At 43.9% G+C, this 23,311-nt stretch overlaps 2 protein-coding genes across 6 annotated transcripts in view; one reads left to right on the top strand and one right to left on the bottom strand.

The window, feature by feature from the left end:
* The window catches only part of BORCS5 (BLOC-1 related complex subunit 5), a 96,207-nt gene extending 93,631 nt beyond the window's left edge, over window positions 1-2,576 (top strand). For all 3 annotated transcript variants that reach the window (XM_043882652.1, XM_043882650.1, XM_043882651.1), the window contains exon 4: window positions 231-2,576. In XM_043882652.1, the coding sequence (XP_043738587.1) occupies window positions 231-461 (231 nt within the window). In that variant the 3' untranslated portion in view covers window positions 462-2,576. The remainder of the gene's footprint in view (window positions 1-230) is intronic.
* Window positions 2,577-6,543: 3,967 nt separating this feature from the next.
* Window positions 6,544-23,311, bottom strand: part of DUSP16 (dual specificity phosphatase 16) — a 90,410-nt gene continuing 73,642 nt past the window's right edge. For all 3 annotated transcript variants that reach the window (XM_043882646.1, XM_043882648.1, XM_043882647.1), the window contains exons 6-8: window positions 19,197-19,356; window positions 13,975-14,098; window positions 6,544-10,305 (exon numbers count right to left, since the gene is read on the bottom strand). In XM_043882646.1, the coding sequence (XP_043738581.1) occupies window positions 9,180-10,305; window positions 13,975-14,098; window positions 19,197-19,356 (1,410 nt within the window). In that variant the 3' untranslated portion in view covers window positions 6,544-9,179. The remainder of the gene's footprint in view (window positions 10,306-13,974; window positions 14,099-19,196; window positions 19,357-23,311) is intronic.

A 23,311-nucleotide genomic window follows, 5' to 3' on the forward strand; every position in this document is an offset into this window, starting at 1 on the left:
GTGGCTCACACACCCAGAACTGGAGCTGGAGGCCTTCACCTCACTCCCCCTGCGAAGGGTGCCAGCCACATTCAGGAAGGTTTTCGTCCCCCATGCGTCCACTTCCAGGAATGCTGGTCCTCCCCCACGAGGCCCGTGCTCCGCACCTGTTGCTCACGGCACCCCGCCCCATCCTCTTGCCGACTTGTTTCCACCGGACTGAACGTGTCTCACTTTTCTCGCCCCTGCAGATGGATCTGTCTGTAGAAACCCTCTTTAGCTTCATGCAGGAGCGCCAGAAAAGGTACGCCAAATACGCCGAGCAGATCCAAAAGGTCAACGAGATGTCAGCCATCCTGCGTCGCATCCAGATGGGCATAGACCAGACGGTACCGCTGCTGGAGCGGCTCAACAGCCTGCTGCCCGAGGCCGAGCGCCTGGAGCCCTTCAGCGTGAAGCCCGACCGGGAGCTCAGGCTGTAGCCAGGTCCCCCAGCACCGCCAGGCTCCCAGGCTCCGGGGCCTTTGGAGCCAGAGACACAAGAGGTGACCTAGGTCAGGGGAGTGTGGTGCTCCCTGAGGGCACGGGAGGCAGTCCGTTGCCCTGGAGACCTGTGATGCCCCAGCTCTCCCCTTGACGCACTTTCCCCTGCAAAGCCAACCAACCTGTCCTCCCTGGTCTCCGAAGTGGGAATATTTGAACTCTTAGGAATTCTGTACAGAACCCTGCCTTGGGAATTATTATTTTTTTAATTTAGTTTGCTTTTTTTTTTTATTGACAGTTTATATTATCTAATCTAGCTTGCAGACTGAAACTATGAAGAGAAGGGGGAAGAGGATTTGAGGAAGCCCTGTGTCTGATGCCTCTGTGACATTTTTCTCCATAGGCTGTCCGGGTTGTAAAGATAAAGAACTAACTTAATCCAGGTGTGTGTGTCATGTTTCCATTGCAGCCAGTCTCGATCTGGCCTGGCAGGGCGCTGGCATCGCTCCTCTGACAGCTTAGGGTGTCCCTGCTGTGTCGTCACTAGAAACTGAAGCCTCCCTTTCCACAGCCTGGCTGGGTCCGTCTCCCACTGATAATGGGTTTCCTTGATGCAGACATAGTTTAGGTTTCCTCTCGTTACATCAGCGTTGGCAGGACTCCAGTTTCTGAAGCAGGTTTTAGCCAGCATCGCTTTAGCAGTTTCGCAGACGCGTGGAGCGGAGGGGAAAAGCGCACACCCAGAGGCATCCACGGGGCCCACTGCCTGGGCCAGACACTGTGTCTGCATGCAAAAAGGGCTGTGTAGTCCCTGCCCTTCTTTTCTGAAGAGAAAAAACAACTCCAAGCGCTGCTGAATTTCTCTGGGAGTTTAGGAAATGAAGCAATTTGAGGAACCACAGAAGTTCTTAGCACAGTACTTTGCACGTCATAAAGGTTCTAGTGGACGAGAAGACTGCAGAAGCCAAGAAATGGAATGCAGGACCGACCCAGGCCGGAAGACAGAGCCCAGGAGCTGGGGATAGAGGGAGGTCACTGGGGCCCACGGGGCTCTGAGGTTTCTCCGGACCTCAGAGGGTGATTTTTTACGTGTCCAAACAGCCTTCGGTATATTTATAAGGTTAAAATTGATCCCACTTAATTTAGCATCTTTCAGGTAAACGTCATCTGATTCTTCTAATCAGATTTTGATTGAATTTGATCGAACACTATCCTGTAAGGTTCTTAGAACCCAGAGTAAAATGTAGAGCATAAAACAACTGCATGATGGCTCAAGTATAAACATTCCAAGCTCAATGGAAAATATAATTTTCTAAAATTCAGACGTGTAAAAATCAACAGCTTCCAGAATTCTCTAGGGAGCAAGACATATCAAGATGGTTCACTCTCTCGGAGCCGGAAAGACAGGTTGGAACCCAGAGCCAAATGCAGAGGCCAAGATGGCGTCTGCCTTCCTCAGAGGGCACCCTCCTGGGAACCGCTTCTTAGCACCATGAGGCAAGTGGGTAGACACCCAGCCCAGGAAGGTGAAGTGGCCTGAGGGAGCTAGGGAGGGGTTGGAAGCTCTGCACTGGGAGTGGGGAGCTAGACTTTCAGAGGTCAGAGGTTTGGGGGCCATTCTGGTGAAAGAAGCTCTTCTTTTTCTTTTTTTTCCAAGTTGTATTCCCTCCTGTTTTGTTTTTTTTTTAATTATTTATTTTAATTGGAGGGTAATTACTTCACAATGTTGTGGTGGTTTTTGCCATACGTCACTGTGAATCAGCCACAACTATACTTGTGGTCCCCCCACCTCCTGAACCCCCTTCCCACCTCCCTCCTCACCCTGTCCCTCTAGGTTGTCCCAGAGCACCATCTCTGGGTGCCCTGAGAAGCTTGTCTTTATAAATGCCATTGATGGCCGGGATTTCAGTGGGGCTTTGAACCGTTTCTGGAGCAATTCATCAGAGTTCACATCAGGAAAGATATTCTGTAATTTTAGAAACCTGTTGAGTAGCTAAGGTTACTCTAGGAAATGTTACAGATGGGAAGGCCACAATGTTTGTTAAATAATGCCCCCCACCCACTGCCACATTGCTGTGTTCCTCCTGTGTATTAAATTTTCATGTAATTGAGAATCTGGTGTTGGACTTTAATTGAATCCATTGATCTTTGTCTTCATTCCGTTTCATGCTGTTTTTCTTTTTTTTTCATACTTTTAATATTAAAATTTCATAATACATTGTAGTATCTGATGTGGCTACATAAACACCCCCTTTTTCCCAACTTCATTTTTTTTTTTTTAACTTCAAACTGGCAGAAAAGCTGAAAAAAATAATACGAGGCGTTCTCATCTTCCCTTCGCTAGACTGACAGAACGTGGCATTTTTCAGCCCTCACCATCATTGTCTTTTGAGTTCCCGTGATATCAGAACCTGGTTCTGAACACCAAGTAGCTTGTAGCCTTCAAAGAAGGAAGGGCTGGTTGTCTGCCGAGCTGTAAGAACAGCTCAGGGGTCAGGTCCCATTATCCTCGCTGCAGTTAATACAATTTATAAATAGAAGCACAATACACAGTGACGCAAGACTAAGCCTGTGAGGACAGAGCTTTCCTCTGGTTTGTGCGTGCAGAAAGGCAACCTAGGACAGCGTGCAGAACTTCTCTGCCAGCCAGCTCTCCATCCAGTTCTTTTTGTTCTTGTAAAGATGTTAGACAAAACATGGTATTAACTTAGATTTGGGTCCACAGGCTACTTATTACTGGGAAGAGGCAGGGCAGTAAGAACAATAGGCAGATCTGCTGTGTTTTGAAATAATTCTAGTTAATTTAATATTTCTGGTATGTGGTGGTTTTGCAGTGTTGTCAACTTTGGCCAAATTGGATTACGTTTCCCGGAATCCCCTTTCCTGTCCCTTTTCGATTAGGGCTGGCCACAAGAGAAATTTGCATGAGATTTGTTAGTGGAAGTAAAGCAACATGTATGCGTGTTTGATGAAAGTCCCTGTCGGTCAGGCCCTGTTGCATCTCATGCACATTTTCAGGGATCTGTTGCACCTATGGTGTGGGCAGAAGCTGGGCCAGCTCCCCAGAACTCTGCCTTCAGCTTTTCAGCATCTTGAGTCAGGTATGAATGAGCACCAGTGTCTCCTTAGGTCTTCTGCAGCAGAGAGGATGAGGGCTTAGAAAACAGACGAGGCCAGCATGGGTTCTGGTGGAAACAGATGCTGGTTCTAGCTTGTTGCAGGCTTCAGGTGTCCACCGCCTATCCCTCCATCCCCCATTGCCCATCCATCCCACTGTCCCCCACTGCCCATCCCTCCGTCCTCCACCGCCCATTCCTCCATCCTCCACCGCCCATCCCCATTGCCCATCCATCCCATCCATCCATCTGTCCTCACCGCCTATCCCTCTGCCCTCTAACGCCCATTCCTCCATCCTCCACCGCCCATCCCCATCACCCCATCCATCCATCCATCCCCACCGCCCATCCAGCTGCTTTCCTGACCACCTGCCTAGCGACTTCCGGTGGAGAAGAAATAGCCAAACCAGGACTCTGACCAGCTCCTCTAATTAATTGCGTAAGGTAAGTCTCTTGAACAACCTCCTTATTCTATATCATTCCTAATGGTTCTTCACGGATTGAACCCTGACTGGTAACATTTTACTTTTTCCTCCTCAATACTTTACTTTTTTGAACAGATTTTGGGAATGTCATGGGTTTGCTGTTTCCTAGAGTAATTGAAAATTTTATCTTCCTATTTTGTTTACCCCTCAGCTAAACCCAGATATGTAGTACTCAGTTGGAAATTATTTGAAATGTTGTTGCTAAAAACGGAAGGGCAGAATAGAGAGAAGGGAAATATTTTCTTTTGGAATTTTTAGGTGTAAGTTTTTTCTTAATTGTGAGAGAAGTCATTTTGCTTTCCCCTCACCCTGACTTTCATTCCTTTGTTAAGAGCTACACAGTGCCTAAGAGATGTCATTGTTGTTTTCTGGTTTGTGGTCAGTAACACTTAATTTCTTGCACACACAGGAGGCATGTACCTCCCATGCAGATGTTGGGACTACAGAAGGAAAGGGTAACCAGAAAACCTAATTATTCCCATGCTTCAAACCATAATGTTAGAACTTTTTTGGCAACTAAATCTAGTTGCTTATTAGTATAAGCAGTACTGATGTGGGCTGGCTGTGTGTGTGTGTCCATTACTCTAAGGAGTTTGTTCAGGGTCATCAGTGTCAACATAAGACAGGATGGAACTTATTGATGATTCGATTAATTTTCTTCACCAATCAAGGCAGATTCCTGTTGCTACCTTTTATTACATAGTGAAGCAAGATTTATGCTAAAGACTTTTAATACAGTCTTTGAAACTGTCATACTTCCCCTGACCAGAGAAGCTAGGCCACCGCTGAGCTAATAACCCTCTTCCAGTTATCCTGTTTGCTTGTGACACCCTCCTCCAAAGTCATATTCTGCATGTCCTACAAGAAAGCATTTTGAACCAACTCCAGTGTGTTAGCCAGAAGCAAAGGAATGAAACTTGTTTTTATTCCTTTGATATAGATAACCAGCTTGGTATCTGTGTACGTAAACTGCAACAATATGATTGACTTGCAACTTCTTCCAAGTTGGTGCTGTGGTAATTCTCATGGTTGATTTTTGCAACATTTCAAAGATAATAACCAAGTATAATTTTGCTGTACAAGGATGAATGAGCCACACACAAAGCAAGAAATCACATTCCTCTTTCACTGATAGAAGCAGAAGAGTAATATTTATAGAGAAAAAGCCCCTAGACCTAAATTTTGTTTACTAGACTGAAAACATTTCTGCTTAGTGTCAGAAAAGGAAAACCACCAGACAGGAGCATCTAAGATAAAATGACGGTGAGGGTCCTGATGATGAAGTTCGTGTCCACTTGTCCCATTGTCTATGCCTGACCCTTCACATCTGCACCTACCCTGCTTCCCTTTAGCCTGAGCCCTGGTCTGGTCATGTCACACCCAAACTAGCCCTTCGGTGCCAGCCTGCTACGGCTGGTGATCCCCTAGAGGCCCTCAAGTCTGTCTAAGTCATAACTGGCTTGACCGGGCCTTCCAACACCTACAAGTTCTCATCCAAAGCCTCTCACCGAGGCACGTGCTCCCTCCTGCCACCTTACATCTTAAGGCAGATTTATTCCTACGCCTTCCCTGGTGACTCAGATAGTAAAGAATCTATGTAGGAGACTGGGGTTTGATCCTTGGGTAGGGAAGGCATGGCAACCACTCCAGTATTCTTGCCTGGAGACTCCCATGGACAGAGGAGCCTGGCAGGCTACAGTCCATGGGGTCACAACGAGTCGGACACAACGGAGCAACTAACACTTTGTCTTTCTGTTCCTCTGTCCCACACCCACGTCCACTTTTTGGCAAGGTCCTAGCCAAGACGGCTCTTTCTGGTCTTCACTCACTCCGTCCAATCCTTCCTACTTTTAAATTTCCTTAAATCTAACTTCAACGCAGAAGCCTTTCACAACCAACTGAAATGATGTCACCTGTGACTATCAGTGTCATCAGTATCCTGTCTGCTTGCACTGAAGGTAAATGCTTTATTCCTTTAATGCATCATCTTTTTTTTTTTCTTTCACTAACAACCTGATGAGATTGAGCTTCTAGTCTCATGAGTCGTCGTGCCCACTGTCATCACTTAGAAGCAGAGAGGTCATTAGGACGTGCATGACAAGGATGGAGAACAGATCTTGAAATAACTACTCCCCCTCGGTTTTTCCTACAAGAATTCTAAAACTACAAAATGCACCATGAATGTTTGTCTTTTTTCTTCCTAGCCTGAACCATTCTGGATTCACCCAGTCAGCAAATGTTTACCTTTGAGGTTTCTATGCCATAGTGTGCATCTGATGTACCCATGAAAGGATGACGATGACGGCAGTAGACTGTTAGCCCCCACGCGCGTTCCCTGTGCAAGATGGAGCCTGTGACACAGGCTGAGGACTCAGCGTTTCAGCTTGAGCTGAACCCTCTGATGGGAGGCCAGCAGGCCAGGCCCCACCACGGCCTCCCTAACCCCTCGGATGTGCTGCAGAGAGAGGTCCCTTCTCATATTTATGTATAAACAGGTACCAGTTTTGATTTTATTTCATCATATTAACATTCATGACATATCAGAATGAGAAATGCACAATTGTAACCATTCAACAGCTTGCCTTACTCCAAAAGAACACTATATTCATATTACACATTTATACAGTCTTCCCACCCAACTTTACAAGTGTCCTAAACCATTTTCCAGCACTTCTCACATCGAAGTCTAGTTCTGCTGTTTAACATCACCATTCTGTGTCATCTGGTAGGCTCCAGCGCGCCCTCTGATTCACGGTGCAGAGAACCAGCCACCTGGGGCCTACGGCCACCCATGTGGCTCCAGGGCTGGCCCGAGAGGCTGTCCCCTCAGCTGGGAAGTCTCCATTCCGAGGGCTGATTATTTGACATTAGCGATCAAGAACTAAAAGCTGTAACATAGGACCACATCGGTCACAGGAAGGAAGGGGACCATGGCCAAGAGAAATCCCGAAGGTTGGAAGGCCAGTTCAGCCCAAATATCTCATTAAAACCAAATCCCACAACCCTCCTGAAACATACAGCATTGGAGCCATTGCTTTCACTTCTCAAAAATGTTCCACAGTTGTGACCAGACTCTGGAAGCTGGGAGCTGTTACACAGTTGGTGCATGTGTATGTAACACATCAAAAATCAATGTGTGAAACCTTGATAATTGGGTCTGATTACACCCAGAATTTGCATGTATAGAGAAAAGCTAAATCACTTAACAGAACCTTTCCAGCATGGTAACATTGCACTCGCGACACAGTTTACTCTTCATTTTACACCCATATCACAGCCCATTGTTTGTGCATAACCAGTTATGTTCTATGAAGCTCAGAATTGTCACAATCAAGTCAGTTTTGAATCATGTCACTCTATGCTGGTTTTAGCAGTCACCATAAGAAACATGAAGTCACATCCGACTCAAAGGACTGTCCATTTCTCACACGTAGAAAAACCTGAGATGTGAGTCAGCAACTAGCTACACTTACAGTAAAGAACAACATGAACACCCACCCACCACCCTTAAAAAAAAAAAAAAAAAAAAGCTGCTGACGTGAATTAAGGCTTCAGAACAGGACCAGACTGTAGCTGACAAAACTCAAGCCAGGAAGTTTAAAAGCAGGTAAGTACTATCACTTGTTTACTTGTTCTAATCACCTAGTTTCAGCTGCCAGGGTTGATTCCATACAGTGATTGTAGGTACGGACTGAGACCACTTGGTCCCGCTCCATTTTGGTGTCCCTTCTACTAAAAAATGCTGGGGGTAGTTTGAGAATAGTGTGGGTGTGTCTTTCCACTCTGCTTGCGATGAAACAAAATTTGTCTGCCTCCTCCTCACCTTTCTATACCATTGAGTTCTGAGCACTCCTGGCTTACGAAAGCCTCTCCGCCCTAGCAGTATGAAAGCCTAAGGAAATCGTAGAAAATACCACCTTCGTCACGTGCTAAGGGGAAAAAAAAAAACCACTGAGAAAATAAAAGCCCCCTGCTGCTCCTCAGTAATTTTATCTTCTCTTACCTTCCACCGTTTTCTGCCTCTTGGTAGTTTCCAATAAAATAACACCTTATTGTTCCATTTTCACAAAATACCTCTGTGCAGTGAAACCAAAATAGAAAATACCTAGTTTGGCTGAGACCTTGAAGGGGGTGCTGCTCTGCTACCAAATAAATTCACATCTGGCTTGAAACCAGGTTAACCTTTACTTCCCAGGATTAACAAGCCCATCTTGAACAGTTTTGATTTAGAAAGAGGGAGGTAGACTCATTTAGCCTCCCAACATTAGCTTAAATCATGATGCTGCCAGATTCCTGGCTGTTCAGTTGATCTCAGATAGCTTCACCTTCCTTCTTCACAAAGCCGAGAAGAAGAAAGAGGAGCCGGACCACTTCCATCCAGGCCTAACTGGAAATGCCTGCAGAGACCGTCTAAATTGGTCGAAAGGTGTGACTAGCTACCTACCTGTTCACAATGCCTAGAAACCGGGCCACCAGACCTGGTAGTGGTGAAAGCCCCGACTTTCTGTCTGAGGTACTGGGGTTGCTCTAAAGTAGGTCTTGGCAAGGCCCCCTAATGGTCGGTCAGCAGAATGACGCTGGCAGCCAGCGCAGCGGCTGGCGGGTGCGCTTGGATCTGTGCATGGGCTTTGGACGTGATGGTTCCTTGTGGATTTACCATTAGGTTTTGTTCCTAACGGGGTCTCCCCGCCCGACCCACAGGCTGGCTCAGTCTCAGCGCTAAGGTGCACTACGGAAGGGACCAGACAGGACTAGGATCTGAGATCTCTTTGTAGCACAACAAGAGAACGGTGGGGTCTTCCGTCCTCCAACTCCAAGTAGAACTCAGTCTAGTAAGAACGGGAGGATGTGCAATCCATTGCATAGAACTGTGTCACGTGTCTGGGGGAAAGCTGGCCTGGGCCCTTCCATTCGTGTTGAGAGAAGTATTAGCTGCTCTCTCAACTGCAGATGTTAAAAAAAAAAAAAAGAATGGTGTGGATCCATGTGTTGTTTTTACACCATAGCTCCATTTTCCAAAAATATATATGTACATATATATATTTCAGATTTACAGGGAATTAGTTTTCGTGAACAAGACAAGTCCTGTCCACGGGAGTCACAAGTGTCCTCCTGCTCAGGAGACCTCGATGATTTCCATGCTGCCTGAAAAGCTTGACTGGCTGCCCACCTTGCCCAGTTCCTCCCGCGACCGGTTCTCAGACCTGATGCTCTCACCGAACTCCATCTGGCAGCTGCGACGCTTGAACTGCTTCTCGAAGGGGCTCTCCTCGTGCCAGCTGCGCCGGGAGTCGGCCCTGTCGCCGGGCTTGTGGCGCCGGCGCACCGAGTGCCCGGGGTCCCCGCCACACGTGGGCAGCTGGCTGCAGCTGAAGGCAGGGTGGCCCGCGCGGCCCCCGTAGACGGCCGAGGCCGAGTAGAAGTGCGGGGGCTCTGGTGTGAAATACCAGCTCTTGGTCAGGGCCGGGGCGGAGGTCTGGGGGGCCAGGAGGTCCGAGTGCCAGCCCTCCAGGCCCAGCCCCGTGGCCGACGTGGCCAGGTGCTGCTGGCTGGCCGAGAGGCCGAAGAGGAAGCGGGGCTGCCCGCGGTCCTCCACGCTCCCGCTGCGGTGCAGGGGCGACCACAGGGGCCGCCCCGGCCGGGGCCGCGCACCCTGGCCGCTGCCGTCGGAGGGCCGGGGCGGCGGGGCCTCCTCGCGGTCCGGGCTGGCCTCCGGCGTCTGCTCTGACACCTCCTGCACCGGAGAGAACTGGCAGGGCTGGCAGGGCTTGCCCGTGCCTTCCAGGCCGGAGGCGGCGGGCTTGTAGAGCTCCAGGGCGGCCTCGGGCGATGAGAGCCCGCCGGACGTCGGGGACACCGACTTGATGTCCAGCGAGAAGGAGCGCTTGAGGCGGCCACTGTCCTCCAGCCTGTCCGAGGGCAGGTGGAGCCCGTTGAGCGCCTGGACCAGGGGGCTGTCGTCGGGGGCCGTGCTGGGGGGTGCAGGCCGGGGCCCCGCCCCCTCGGAGGGAGCGGGAGCCGGGCGGGTGCGGGGAGGCCCTGGGGGCAGCTGGCTCCCCTGTGCGCCCTCCACGGGGCCCGGCCCGGCAACCGACTCGCTTGGCTTCTCCAGGGGCAGCAGCTTCAGTTTGCTCTTGGGCCCAGCGGCCCCTGTCTGGCTCTTAATCCTCTTCTCATAGTCCAGGAGCTGGCCCAGGAAATTGAAGTTGGGAGATATAGTAGGTCTTTTTTCTTTCACAAATCTGTGAGGAGTGGGAAAAACCAAAAAGGCTTGAATCTGACAGCTGACCTGTTAAAGTTATTCAGGTACAGTAAGTGAAGAGGTGAGACTGAATGATCAGAGAGGTCTTCCCAAGACCTTTGGAAGATGGCTGGTTTAAAAGTTCAGGGAGCAGGTGGAGGAGGAGGTATGGGCCTCTGCCTTGGGGAGCTTTACAGGAGGACCCTGAGAATGCTAGAAAGCAGGGAGCCCAGCCCCCAAAGTTCTAGGTTCATCCTCCCTATTTTCAAGGACTTAAGGCTTCCAGTGGGTTTCCCTGGTTAGTTTAGCTGGTAAAGAATCCACCTGCAATGCAGGAGACCCCAGTTCGATTCCTGGGCTGGCAAGTTTTCTTGGAGAAGGGATAGGCTAACCCCTACAGTATTCTTGGGCTTCCCTGGTGGCTTAGAGGGTAAAGAATCCGCCTGCAATGCAGGAGACCTGGGTTCGATCCCTGGGTTGGGACGATCCCCTGGAGGAGGGCATGGCAACCCACTCCAGTATTCTTGCCTGGAGAATCCCCATGGTCAGAGGAGCCTGGTGGGCTCCAGTCCATGGGGTCACACAGAGTCGAACACGACTGAGGGACTTCAGCATGTGCACAATGTTTCCCATGCAGCTGGTAAGAGATGATTCTTTCCTCACCACCTGGGACACCCTCACCCCCCACTCCGCCCCTGCTCTGGTGTTCCCATCAGAAGTATAGCTTAACAGGCACGCCACCTTCAACTTTCCAATGTCAACGTCCCCACAGTGACTTCGAGAAATTTCACATCTATAATTAATGACCAAAAGAGAGAGGGTATCAGATGGCCAGAGCATCAAAGCACACACTTCTCAGTTCCCTGCTCTTTGTATTTAATGGGACAGAATAACCAGTCACACAGTGGACTCTGCTAAGCATGATGTTAATGCACTAACAAGAGTATTAGCTCATTCCGCCCTCAAAACTACCCTCCGTCACAGAGGTACACACAGTCCTTATGTGACTTGCCCCAGTCACACAGTTATTAAAGGATGGGGCTGGGATTCAAAACCAGGTCTAACATCTGGATTCATTCCTGTAACCACCTTGTTAAAAGAGTCACCAAGGGATCAAAACTAGTAGTAAACAGCTTTTCCATTTCATTGCAGAAACAAAGATTCAGAAATAGTAGATATGTTCTTTAGTGGCCCCTGACTCTCACGGACACGCCTCAGAAGATGAAGGAGTGAAACTACCCTAAGAATTTGAATAAGGAAGGAAAGAGAAAACTCAAAAATAAACTCCTTAGAAATACGTAACCTAAAGCAAAAATTAACAAAGCCAGAAATAACTGGCTCAACTGTGACAAGTGTAAATACAGGGTCTTCATGCTAAGATCCCCTATGAGGATATGAGGGTGCCTTTCCTGCTGGTTTGTGTGGGGTTCAGGAGGACCTTAGGGGGCTAAGCCAGAGGGGAGGACCTGCCTTCCCACTTCCTTCCTCCAGTGAGAAACCGTTCGAGTAGCTCATTTCTTTGTTCCAAAATTTCCAACTTGAGAAAAAAAATCCTATTGTTACAACAGGTCTGGTTCTGTGTGCATATATTTATTGATCCGTTATCACATGGAGACTAACCACCTCTATCCAAAAAGATACACAGAGGGCTCTGCTTCATACGTCCCTCAACACAACCCCAGTCCTTGGTGCTGCCGTCACTGGCTGCCTTCTGTCTGGAGAATGAGATTGGGGGCAACCAGTCAAAATTATACACTGCAAAATCTGGGCAAGTCTATGGACGGCCACATGCAAATCAATGAGGTTAAAACACACCCTCACACCATACATAAAAAATAAACTCAAAATGGCTTAAAGACTTAAATATAAGACATGACACCATAAAAGTCCTAAAAGAAAACATAGGCAAAACATTCTCTGACATAAATTGTACTGATGTTTTCTTAAGACCGTCTCCCAAGGTAATAGAAATAAAAACCAAAATAAACAAATGGGACCCAATCAATCTTAGGAGCTTTTGCACAGCAAAGGAAACCATAAAACAAAAAGACAACCAAGGAATGAGAGAAAATATTTGCAAATGATGTGACTGACAAGGGCTTAATTTCTAAAATATACAAACAATCCAATAAAAAAATGGGCTGAAGACCTAAATAGATATTTCACCAAAGAAGACATACAGATGGCCAATGGGGACATGAAAAAGACGTCTGTCATCGCTAATTAGAGACATGCAAATCAAAACTACAGTGAGATATCACCTCCCACAAATCACAATGGCCATCACTGAAAAGTCTACAAATAATACATGTTGGAGAGGTTATGCAGAAAAGGGAACCTTCTTACACCATTGATGGGAAGGTAAATTAGTGTGGCCACTATAGAAAACAGTACAGAAGTTCCTCAAAAAACAAAATAGAGTTGCCATATGATCCAGCAATCCCACTCTTGGGCATATACTCAGACAAAAGTATAATTTCAAAAAATACATTCACACCAATGTTCACAGCAGCACTATTCACAATAGCCAAGACACGGAAACGACCTAAATGTTCACCAACAGATGAATGGATAAAGATGTGTGTGTACACACACACACACGAATATTACTCAGCCATGAAAAGGAATGAAATAATGCCAGTAGCAACAACATGGGTGGTCCTAGAGATTATCATACTAAGTGAAGTCAGAAACAGAAATACCATATGCTGTCACTTCTATGTGGGATCTAAAACACAACACAAGTGAACATATCTACGAAACAGAAACAGACATAAGAACAAATCTGTGATTGCCAAGGGAGGGGAGGGGAAGATTGGGCGCTTGGGATTAGCTGGTGTCAACTATTATATATAGGCTGGATAAACAACAAGGTCCTAATATCCTGTGATAAACCATAATGGAAAAGAATATAAAAAAGAATATGTGCCTGCATAGCTGAATCACTTTGCCACACAGCAGAAATTACCAACATTGTAAATCAATTATGCTTCAATAAATATTAAAAAAAAAAAAACTGGGCAAGTCTAGATTGTGAATGGAGTTTGACAATTATTTGGTTTTATACTTACATATACTGGACTTTATCCTCAGTGAAAGTGAGAGAGAGTCTGAAGCACAGTAGGAATTCTATAATGAGTATTCTCCTGGAGCATTTTTTCTCATGTGTAAATTAGAACAAATGATATTTCTCTAGGGAAAGATCTCTAGATTTGCTGTTTCTTAAAAAAACTCAGGACTTCCCTGGTGGCTCAGATGGTAAAGAATCTGCCTGCAGTGCAGGAGACCCAGGTTCGATCCCTGGGTCATGAAGATCCTCTGGAGAAGGGAATGGCAACCCACTCCAGTATTCTTGCCTGGAGAACCCCATGGGCAGGGGACCCTGGCAGGCTACAGTCCATGGGGTCGCAAAGAGTTGGACATGACTGAGTGTCTAATACTTTCACTTTTTTCAAACTTAATGAAGCAGCTGAGGATGAACTTGATTCACGGGAGGGTAGAATTAGTGCTAAATTATAAAAATACATTTTTCTCCAACCTTGAAACATTTAAAAATCAAGTCACCTGTAAAGAGTGTTAACTAAAATAATCGTGGTCACCCACTCTCATATCTCCTCACGATTTAGGTCAAAGGAGAAGCCACTCACATAGGGCATGTTCCTGTCCTCACCTGTAAGCTTCATCCAAGGACATATCCATCCTCTTCATGATGTAGGCGATGGCGATGGTGGCGGAGCGGGAGATCCCTGCCAAGCAGTGCACAAGGACACATCCATTGGAGGCTTTTGCTTTCTCTGTAGGAGTCAAATTCAGAAAAGATCATTAACAACAACTTTGTTCAGCAGTAAAGTTGTGTTTCCATGTACTCACACAATGTCCTTCACCTGCCGACGCAAAGTAAAGTCCCTCTCTTGATACTTATCTATTTTCCCTTTCAATACTCTTTTAAGGAGGTAGGGAACACGATTTCCCCACCATTTTCATAGAGAACAGAGAAGGTCCCCACATGTGTTAATAAGCAATTTGTCCCTAATCCAGGTTGCCTCTCATTCAATACATTTCACTGCATTTTTTAATTATGTAATATTTTTATGACTCTCCCTGAGTATAAATCATAGATTGTGATCACATGATTCTACTTGCTTGGCATAGAAAACTTCAAAAATACAGAATAGTATACAAGAAAATAACATCCAAAATCCTAAGATTTTAGCTAATATTTTGTTTACCCATGTTGTCTGACACTTCAGCTTTTTGCTAATTACATAAGAGACCTTTTTCCAGTTTTAAGAAACAACTGACATATAACATATTTTAGGTGTATGACATAATGATTTAAATGTATAAGATTAAATTTCAAAAGCACTTTTTCCTTTTAAACATACGTGACACATTACTGTGTAAACAGCAGGGAGGTGGGGAGGGGGAGACCTAGTCCCAGTGACACTACATCACAACGTGAAAAGATGCCAAATCAAGGATCTTAAATGCCAACCCACAGAACCCTTCTTCCTCATAGAAAAATAGCTTCCCCATTTTTCTCCAGGACACTTTTCGCTACGACATAAAATGGCTCACTGAACTTTATTTCTGAACTCAAGGAGAAACAATGTGTGCACCATGAATCAGGTTTAGTGGGTCCTTGAATGAGGACCAAGGGAACTCTGACCTCTTCCCTGAGATCATACTATCACACTGCGTCATGCTCACTGCTCATAACATGGCAGGACTCTGTTAGAACCAAGAACCAGGGAAATTCAATCACACAGTCCTGCCACCTCTCACTGTAGATGAGCTTTAAAAGCTTTCTCGTGGGTTAGGATGAAGTTACCCCAGAGCCTGGAAGCAACCACCACTTCAGTCGGTACTATGACGGCCTCAATTCTGAACAGTTAACCTGTGTGCTTACCTGCTGCCATCAACTTCCCTTTTCGTTCTGTTTTCATTGATTAACTATCAAAAGTTTACCAAGCCTTATGTTAATGTTCCTGTAATTAACAGCTATCCCAGGGACTCTGCTCTGGCAGCTGAATAATAGAAGGCTCCAGTCTCGCCACCTCTGTTTACATATTACAAACATCTAACGTGCATGATGTATTATTTGTTATATACAGAGCACTGAAGGGCTTTGAGGTAGTACATGAACAATCAAGCAGTTTCCCTTTAAATAGAGAAATCAAACACAATAAAACAATAACAAAGGAATACAAGACAACATTGAAATAAAGAAATAAGGACACACTATACAACATAATAGTACATAAACTCATGTCCACAAAGTCCACGACCTCCTGGGCCTCCACAGCTCTCCTCCCCCTCTTTACTAGTCAGTATTTAGCCTAGACTGCTCTTAGTACTTCCTTTTTAACCTTGGCTACCGAGAAGCTCAAAGCCAAGGTTTTCACTCAATTTCAACAGGGAACTGTGATTCGGATTTTACTGGACCTTTATTAGCCACACATTACTTGGTTCTTGATCTTCTATCCCATTTTAATGGTAATATGGATGAATGTGTGTTACCTTCTGATCCCAACCTCTTCCTGTAAGCTGCTTCAAATTCTTACTGGAAATAGGCTGGCTTGAAATATTTTTTTAATGTTGACAGTATCCTCTCATTTTTAGTAATTATCTCAGAACTAGAATCGAAGGGCCGAGAAGGGTTTTGCTTCTAATGCTCTCCCAAAGTACTGAACACTGAGCACACAGTATAAACCCTGTATACACAGGCCGGCTGGCCGATACATATTTTAAAAGGTAATCTTTATAAAAAAAAATTGAAAAAGGCTGGAAGGAAATAAAGCTATGATGATAACAGATGTGTTAGGATGTTGAGGGTATAGGTTCCCTTTTCTCTGTTTTTCAAATTTTCTGTGTGGTACTTATACTGCTTTTACAACTGTTTGGATGATGTATTTTAAAAATCTAATTAAAAAGTGATTATACGGAAGTGGAGCTCATTAGAATACATTTCTTGTCAGAACTGTGTGCTAAACTGAGTCTCTTAAGGCAAAGGAAGGAATGCCCATAGACCTGGAGGAGAGAAGGGAAACATTCAACAAAGACCCACAATGGGGCTGGACCACTGCTCAGAAAAGAGGCTTGCCTGGTGCGTGCTAGGTGGGAAGGGACTGAACCGGAGGTTCTCAGAGGTGGGGAGCAGCTGCTGGAGAGTCTGGGAAACTCTGGCAAAGGACCCGAGACACTTAAGTAGCCTCTGCAGGTGCTGAATAGGGGCAACAGGAAGGCATGGATGGGGAAAACTGGAAATTAAAACAAAAGCAGGTTGCTACTACAACAATCCAAGGATAAGAAAAAGATATATGTATTTTTCAGTTTTGCCTATATTTTTCTTTTATCAATTCAAGGTTAAAAAAGAGGAGGTGGGGGGAAGTTCAAGAGGGAGGGGACATATGTATATACCTATGGCTGATTCATGTTGATATCTGGCAGAAACCTATGCAATTCTGTAAAGGAATTACCCTTCAATTGAAAAATGAATGAATTAAAAAAAAAAAAGAAGATAACAAATGAAATGGATGAAGGGGAGAAGTTACAAAGGTGAAAATGGAGGAAGTAATAACTGAGGTGGCAGAGTACATCTCTATAAGAAAAAATAGAAAAAGGCTTCTCAGATAATTTTTTAATTCAGCTACTATTTATTAACAGCCAGTTACAAGTTGGGCACCGTGCAAATGTTTATATGTATTATCTATTTTAATCCATAAAACATCCTTATAAGGTATATACAGGTATACAGTATACCTTATAAGATAAATACATTATCTTCAGTCATCAGATCAGTAGACTAAGGAACAGAGAATTTTTAGTAACTCACCCAGAATCACTTAACTGATAACCAAGGGAGGCAGGACTCAAATACAGTTTGGCTTCAAAGTATATCCTCTTAATTACCTCCCTGTGTTGCCTACAAAAGCCCTGAGTTTGCTGTGGGGGAGGTGGGGCAGGAGCCTGTACAAACAGTCAGCTGGGCTGGGGGCCTAGTCAGGGTCCCAAGCACAGACAGGCAATTGTGCTCATCTCCACCTCCCTCTCCTAAAAGCAAAGGCAACACTCAAACCTGAGCCTTTCCAACAAACCCAGGAGCTTACTGAAATTTAATCTGAAAGATAAAAAGTACGAGCCTGAAGTTAGTAAGTCCTGGTACGAGGGTACATCTTTATGTTCTCTGCCATGACTAACCAAGGCTTTAAATGGCCTGGCGGAGACTAGCACCTCTAGTGAACACAGGCTGAATTCCACCGTGGGCTGGAGGTATTGCACTGGATGGTCTGGGTGGGAAAAGGGTGGTGGCCCTAACAGTAAATAGGGCCAAGCAAGTGAACTACTGGTAAGTAAAAATATCTTCAGATATACAATTATAATATATATTTGGGTATGTATCTCACCAACTTGGAACATGGTAAAGTTCCTTTTGTATGAATTAAAAGCAGCCAATAGCTCCCATGAAGTCAAAGAAAAGTAAGCTGGAGGCAAAGTTCCCTCTTTCTTACCAACCCTCCTAAAGCTTAGACACTGTCATGACTTAACAGAATCAGGTTTTCTTCTGAATTTAGGCTCTGAAACCATACTTTTAGTTGAAATCAGAGCCGATTACCTCTGGATCAATGTGACATTTAATGGGAACATTAACTATAACCATCGTCTTTCAAACAGGCAAACACTGAATGATATGCTGAATACTTCCTAGAAGTAGAATGGCGGGAAAAATTAATTATGGGAGTTTTGTTTGTGATAATTTCCATGTGAATTATCTAAGCCATTTATCTTCTGGTGTTTCACAGGATGCATGTCTATTAAAGAGAAGTCTTGGCAATCTGAAATCTTGAGAAAAGGGGGATCTGTTTCAAAATTACCCAAAGTTCCAAAAGCACTGTCTAGAAAATTCCTCTCACAGATGAAAGGATAAAGTGAGGGGCTTAATTTACATAGTTACATTGTTTAAAAGGAATCAGTTCTTTTAAAAAAAAAACTTTCAGTAATCAATTCGAGAGTATTTAATTATGGATGACGGTGCTCCAGCTAATGACTGGGGGAAAACCAACGAAAACTTCTCACATGGACATCAAGAGTCACACCTAGTCATGCTGCCCAGGAGCAACGAACCCATGTCATTGGTTTAGCCATTTTCCACCAAAACCACATTTCAAGTAAATGTCACTGATTTCCTACCAGCAGACCTGATTTCAAGGCACCAAAAATGTCATAGCAGTGCCAGAAGCTGGGAGCTGGGGAGGCTCCAGGGCTGACGGGCCCAGTGAGCAGAACAAAGTACCATCCAGACCAGACCCTGTCACAGTCATCACCAAGGAATGACCGCACGAATGTGAGTGTGTGTGTTGGAATTTCATTAGACCCAATACTACTAATACTTGAAATTGCTGGCACACAGATGGAGGCTTAGGAATCTTGTGACATAAAAACTTTAAATGTAATGGGATTAGTTTCCACAGGACTTGGCTGTTCTCTGGGGAAAGCACAGCAGCAAGGCAGAAACAGGTTAAGGAATGCCACCAGAGTTTCCGAAAGTCTTTTATAGGATCTGATGAAGTGGGTGGCAAGTTTAATCCCAGAAAGCTTAACCCATTTTCAAACACTCGCAAATCTGTAATCGCAGATGCCATCAGGCTTAACCCTGCGAATGTTCGAGTTAGCTAAGATGTCACAAGGCCAGTCCCTTAGGGACAGCATGGCCCACACGGCACACACGTCACCTGGCCACGGAATGAGATAAGCGGCGTCATGTTTGTTTTCAGACTTGTGAAATCTGTGAAGTAGGTTCCTTTTCTCTAATGAGAGAAAAGGGGAGGGCGGGGTATACTCATACACGAGACTATAACCCAAAGGATTTGTAATATCACTTGAGCTACTTACCAATAAAATCCACTGATTTGTCCAACCACGGCAAAATTTTCTCACAAAAGCTATCATTCACAGGCACTCGCAGGAAATGAGATTCGGGGATAAAGTCAGGCTTGGGGCAGGTATTGCTGGCATTTAAAACATAACCAATCCCATTCTGTTGCATCAGCTCCTAGGGAAGGAAAGAACAATTAAAGTGACATAACGTAATAGCACGATCATTTTTAAAGAGAAAAACGTAACATGATGATTAAAATGACTAGTTTCCTTGAAGCGATCAGGTTTCATTCAGTCGGTAAAATCCAAAAACCTAGCACAATGACACGTGAAGACAAGTTTAAAGCAGAATTTTTAAAAATTGAAGTATAGTTAATTTATAATGTGTTAGTTTCAAGTGTACAGCAAAGGGACTCAGTTATACATGTTACATACTCTTTTATATATTTTTTAATGTATACATTTATATATTCTTTTTTATGTAGTTAAATATATAGTTACATATTTACAGAATACTGAATTTAGTTCCCTGTGCTATACAGCAAGCCCTTGTTGTTTATCTATTTTACATATTTACATGTTAAACCCAAATTCCTAATTTATCCTCTCCCTCCCAGCTTTCGCCTCTGGTAACCAAAAGTTTGTTTTTCTTCATCTGTGAGTCTGTTTCTGTTTTGCATATAGGTTCATCTGTATCATTTTTCTTAGATTCTACATATAAGTGATATCAGATGATATGTCTTTCTCTGACTTCACTTAGTATGATAATGCCTAGGTCCATCCATATTGCTGCAAATGGCATTATATCATTCTTTTTTATGGTTGAGTAGTATTCCATTGTGTGTATGTATATGTGTATACATACACAAGCACTATATATATATGCATCACATCTTCTTTATCCACTCATCTGGTGACGGGCAGTTAGGTTGCTTCCATGTTTTGGCTATTGTCAATAGTGCTACAGTGAACATTAGTGTGAATCTATCTTTTCTATTTATAGTTTTCTCCAGACATATGCCCAGGAGTGGGACTGCAGGATCACATGGTTAGTTTTTTTAAGGAACTGGAATACTGTTCTCCACACTGGCTGTAACAATTTACCTTCTCAGCAACAGTGTTAAGAGAGCTCTCTTTTCTCCACACCCTCTCCAACAGGTATTATTTGTAGACTCTTTAATGATGTCCATCCTGACTGGTGTGAGGTGATACCTCGTTTTGATTTGCGTTTCTCTAATGATTAGCAGGAATGGGCTTCCCTGCTGGCTCAGAGGGTAAAGTGCCTATAATGCGGGAGACCTGGGTTTGATCCCTGGGACAGGAAGATCCCCTGAAAAGGCAATGGCAACCCACTCCAGTACACTTGCCTGGAAAATCCCATGAACGGAGAAGCCTGGTAGGCTACAGTCCGTGGGGTTGCAAAGAGTCGGACATGACTGAGCAACTTCACTTTCACAATGATTAGCAATATGAAATATTTCCATATACCTGTTGGCCATCTGTAGGTCTTCTTTAGAGAAATGTCTATTGAGGTCTTGCACCCATTTTTTTATTGGGTTGCTTTTTTGATATTAAGCTATGTGAACTATTTGTATATTTTAGAAATTAGTTCCCTGTCTGTAGCATCATGTGAAAACATTTTCTCCAGTCTGTAGGTTGTCTTTTCATTTTGTTTATGGTTTCCTTTGCTGTGCAAAAGCTTTTATTTATTTATTTTTTCATTTATTTTTATTAGTTGGAGGCTAGTAGGTCCCATTTGTTTGGTTTTGGTTTTATTTTCCATTACTCTAGAAGATGTTTCCAAAAAAGCATTGCTGCAATTTATGTCTAAGTGTGTTCTGCCTATGTTTTCCTCTAGGAGTTTTATGGTTTTCAGTCTTACACTTAGTTCTTTAACCCATTTTGAGTTATTTTTGTATATGGTGTTAGAAAACATTCTGATTTCATTCTTGTACGTGAAGCTGTCTAGTTTTCCCAGCACCATTTGTTGAAGAGACCATCTTTTCTCCATTGTATATTCTTGCCTGCTTGGTCATAGATTAATTGACCGTAAGTGTGTGGGTTTATTTCTGGGCTTTCTACCCCATTCCATTGATGTACATATCTGTTTTTGTGCCCTACTGTTTTGATTACTGTAAATTTATAGTATAGTCTGAAGTAAGGGTGTATGATTCCTCCAGCTTCATTCTTTCACAAGATTGTCTTGGTTATTCTGGGTCTTCTGTGTCTCTATACAAATTTAATGCTTTTTGTCTGAGTTCTGTGAAAAATACCATTGGCAATTTGACAGGAATTGCACTGCATCTACAGATTGCCTTGGGTAGTATGTTCATTTTAATGATACTGATTCTTCCAATCCAAGAACATGGTGTATCTTTCCATTTTTGCTGTGTGATTTCTTTCATCAGGATCTTACGGTTTTCAGGATACAGTTTTCCCTCCTTAGGTAGGTTTATTCCTGGGTCTTTTATTCTTTTTAATGCAATGGTTAGTGGTACTGTTTCCTTAATTTCTTTTTCTGATATTCTGTTGTTAGAGTATAGAAATGCAACCTGTCTGTATATTAACTTTGTATCCAGAAACTTTACTGAATTCATTGATGAGCTCTAGTAGTTTTCTAGTAGCATCTTTAGGATTTTCTAACTATAGCATCATGTCATCTGCAAACAATGACAGTTTTACTTATTTTCCTATTTGAATTCCTTTTGTTTTTCTTCTTTGATTTCTGTGGCTAGGACTTCCAAAACTATGTTGAATAAAAATGGCAAGACTGGGCATTCTTGTCTTATTCCTGATCTTGGAGGACATGCTTTCAGCCTTTCACTGTTGACTATAATGTTAGGTGGGGGGGTTTTCATATATGGCCTTTATTGAGGTATGGTCCCTCTATGCCCACTTTCAACACCCCCCCCTCCTTTTTTTGGTTGTGCTGTGGCATGTGGGGAATGGATCCCACATTTCTTGACCAGGGATCAAACCTGTACCCCCTGAAATGGAATTGCAGAGTCCTAACTACTAGACTGCTAGGGAATTCATTTCATTTTTCAATTTTTTTGTATGTCTACTTTCAGAAGAGTTTTTTTAATCATAAATGGATGCTGAATTTTATCAAAAGCTTTTTCTGTATATGAGACATTCATATGATTTTTATTCTTCAGTTTGTGGATGTGGTAGATATGATATCTGCAGATACTGAAAAATCTTTGCATCCTTGGGATAAACCCCACTTGATCATGGTGTCTGAACCTTTTAATATATTGCTGGAGTTGGTTTGCTAGTATTTTGTTGAGGATTTTTGCATCCATGTTCATAACTGATAATTTACACAAAAACTGTAAGTTTTTGTGTGTGATATCTTTGTCTGGTTTCAGTATCAGGGTGATGGTGGTGGACTCATAGAATGAGTTCAGAAGTGTTCCTTCCTCTGCAGTTTCTGAAACAGTTTCAGGATAGGTGTTAACTCTTCTCTAAATGTTTGTTAGTATTCACCTATGAAGTTACCTGGTCCTAGACTTTTGCTTGTTGGGAGTTTTTACTGATTCAATTTTAGTACTGGTAATTGGTTTGTTTATATTTTCTATTTCTTTCTGGTTCAGTCTTGGGAGATTGTACCTTTCTAAGAATTGGTCCATTTCTTCCAGGTTGCCCACTTCGTTGGCATACACTTGCTCACACTAGTCTCTCATGATCTTATTTCTGTAGCATCAGTTGTAACTTCTCCTTTGTCACCTCTGATTTTATTGGTTTGAACTCGCTTCCTTTTTTTCTTGGTGAGTCTAGCTAAAAGTTTATCAATTTTGTTTATCTTTTCAAAGAACCAGCTTTCATTCATCTTTTCTATTGTTTTTTTAGCCTCTATTTCATTCATTGGGCTTCCAGTGTGGCTCAGCTGGCAAAGAATATGCCTGCAATGTGGGAGACCTGGATTCGATCCCTGGGTTAGGAAGATCCCCTGGAGAAGGGAAAGGCTATCCACTCCAGTATTCTGGCCTAGAAAATTCCATGGACTGTATAGCCCATGAGGTCACAAAGAGTCGGACACGAGTGATCGACTTTCACTTTCACTTATTTCCTCTCTGATCCTTATGATTTATTCCTCCTACTAACTTTGGGTTTTGTTCGTTCTACTT

The sequence above is a fragment of the Cervus elaphus genome, chromosome 22 (genome assembly GCF_910594005.1).
Source record: "Cervus elaphus chromosome 22, mCerEla1.1, whole genome shotgun sequence".
Lineage (NCBI taxonomy): Eukaryota > Metazoa > Chordata > Mammalia > Artiodactyla > Cervidae > Cervus > Cervus elaphus.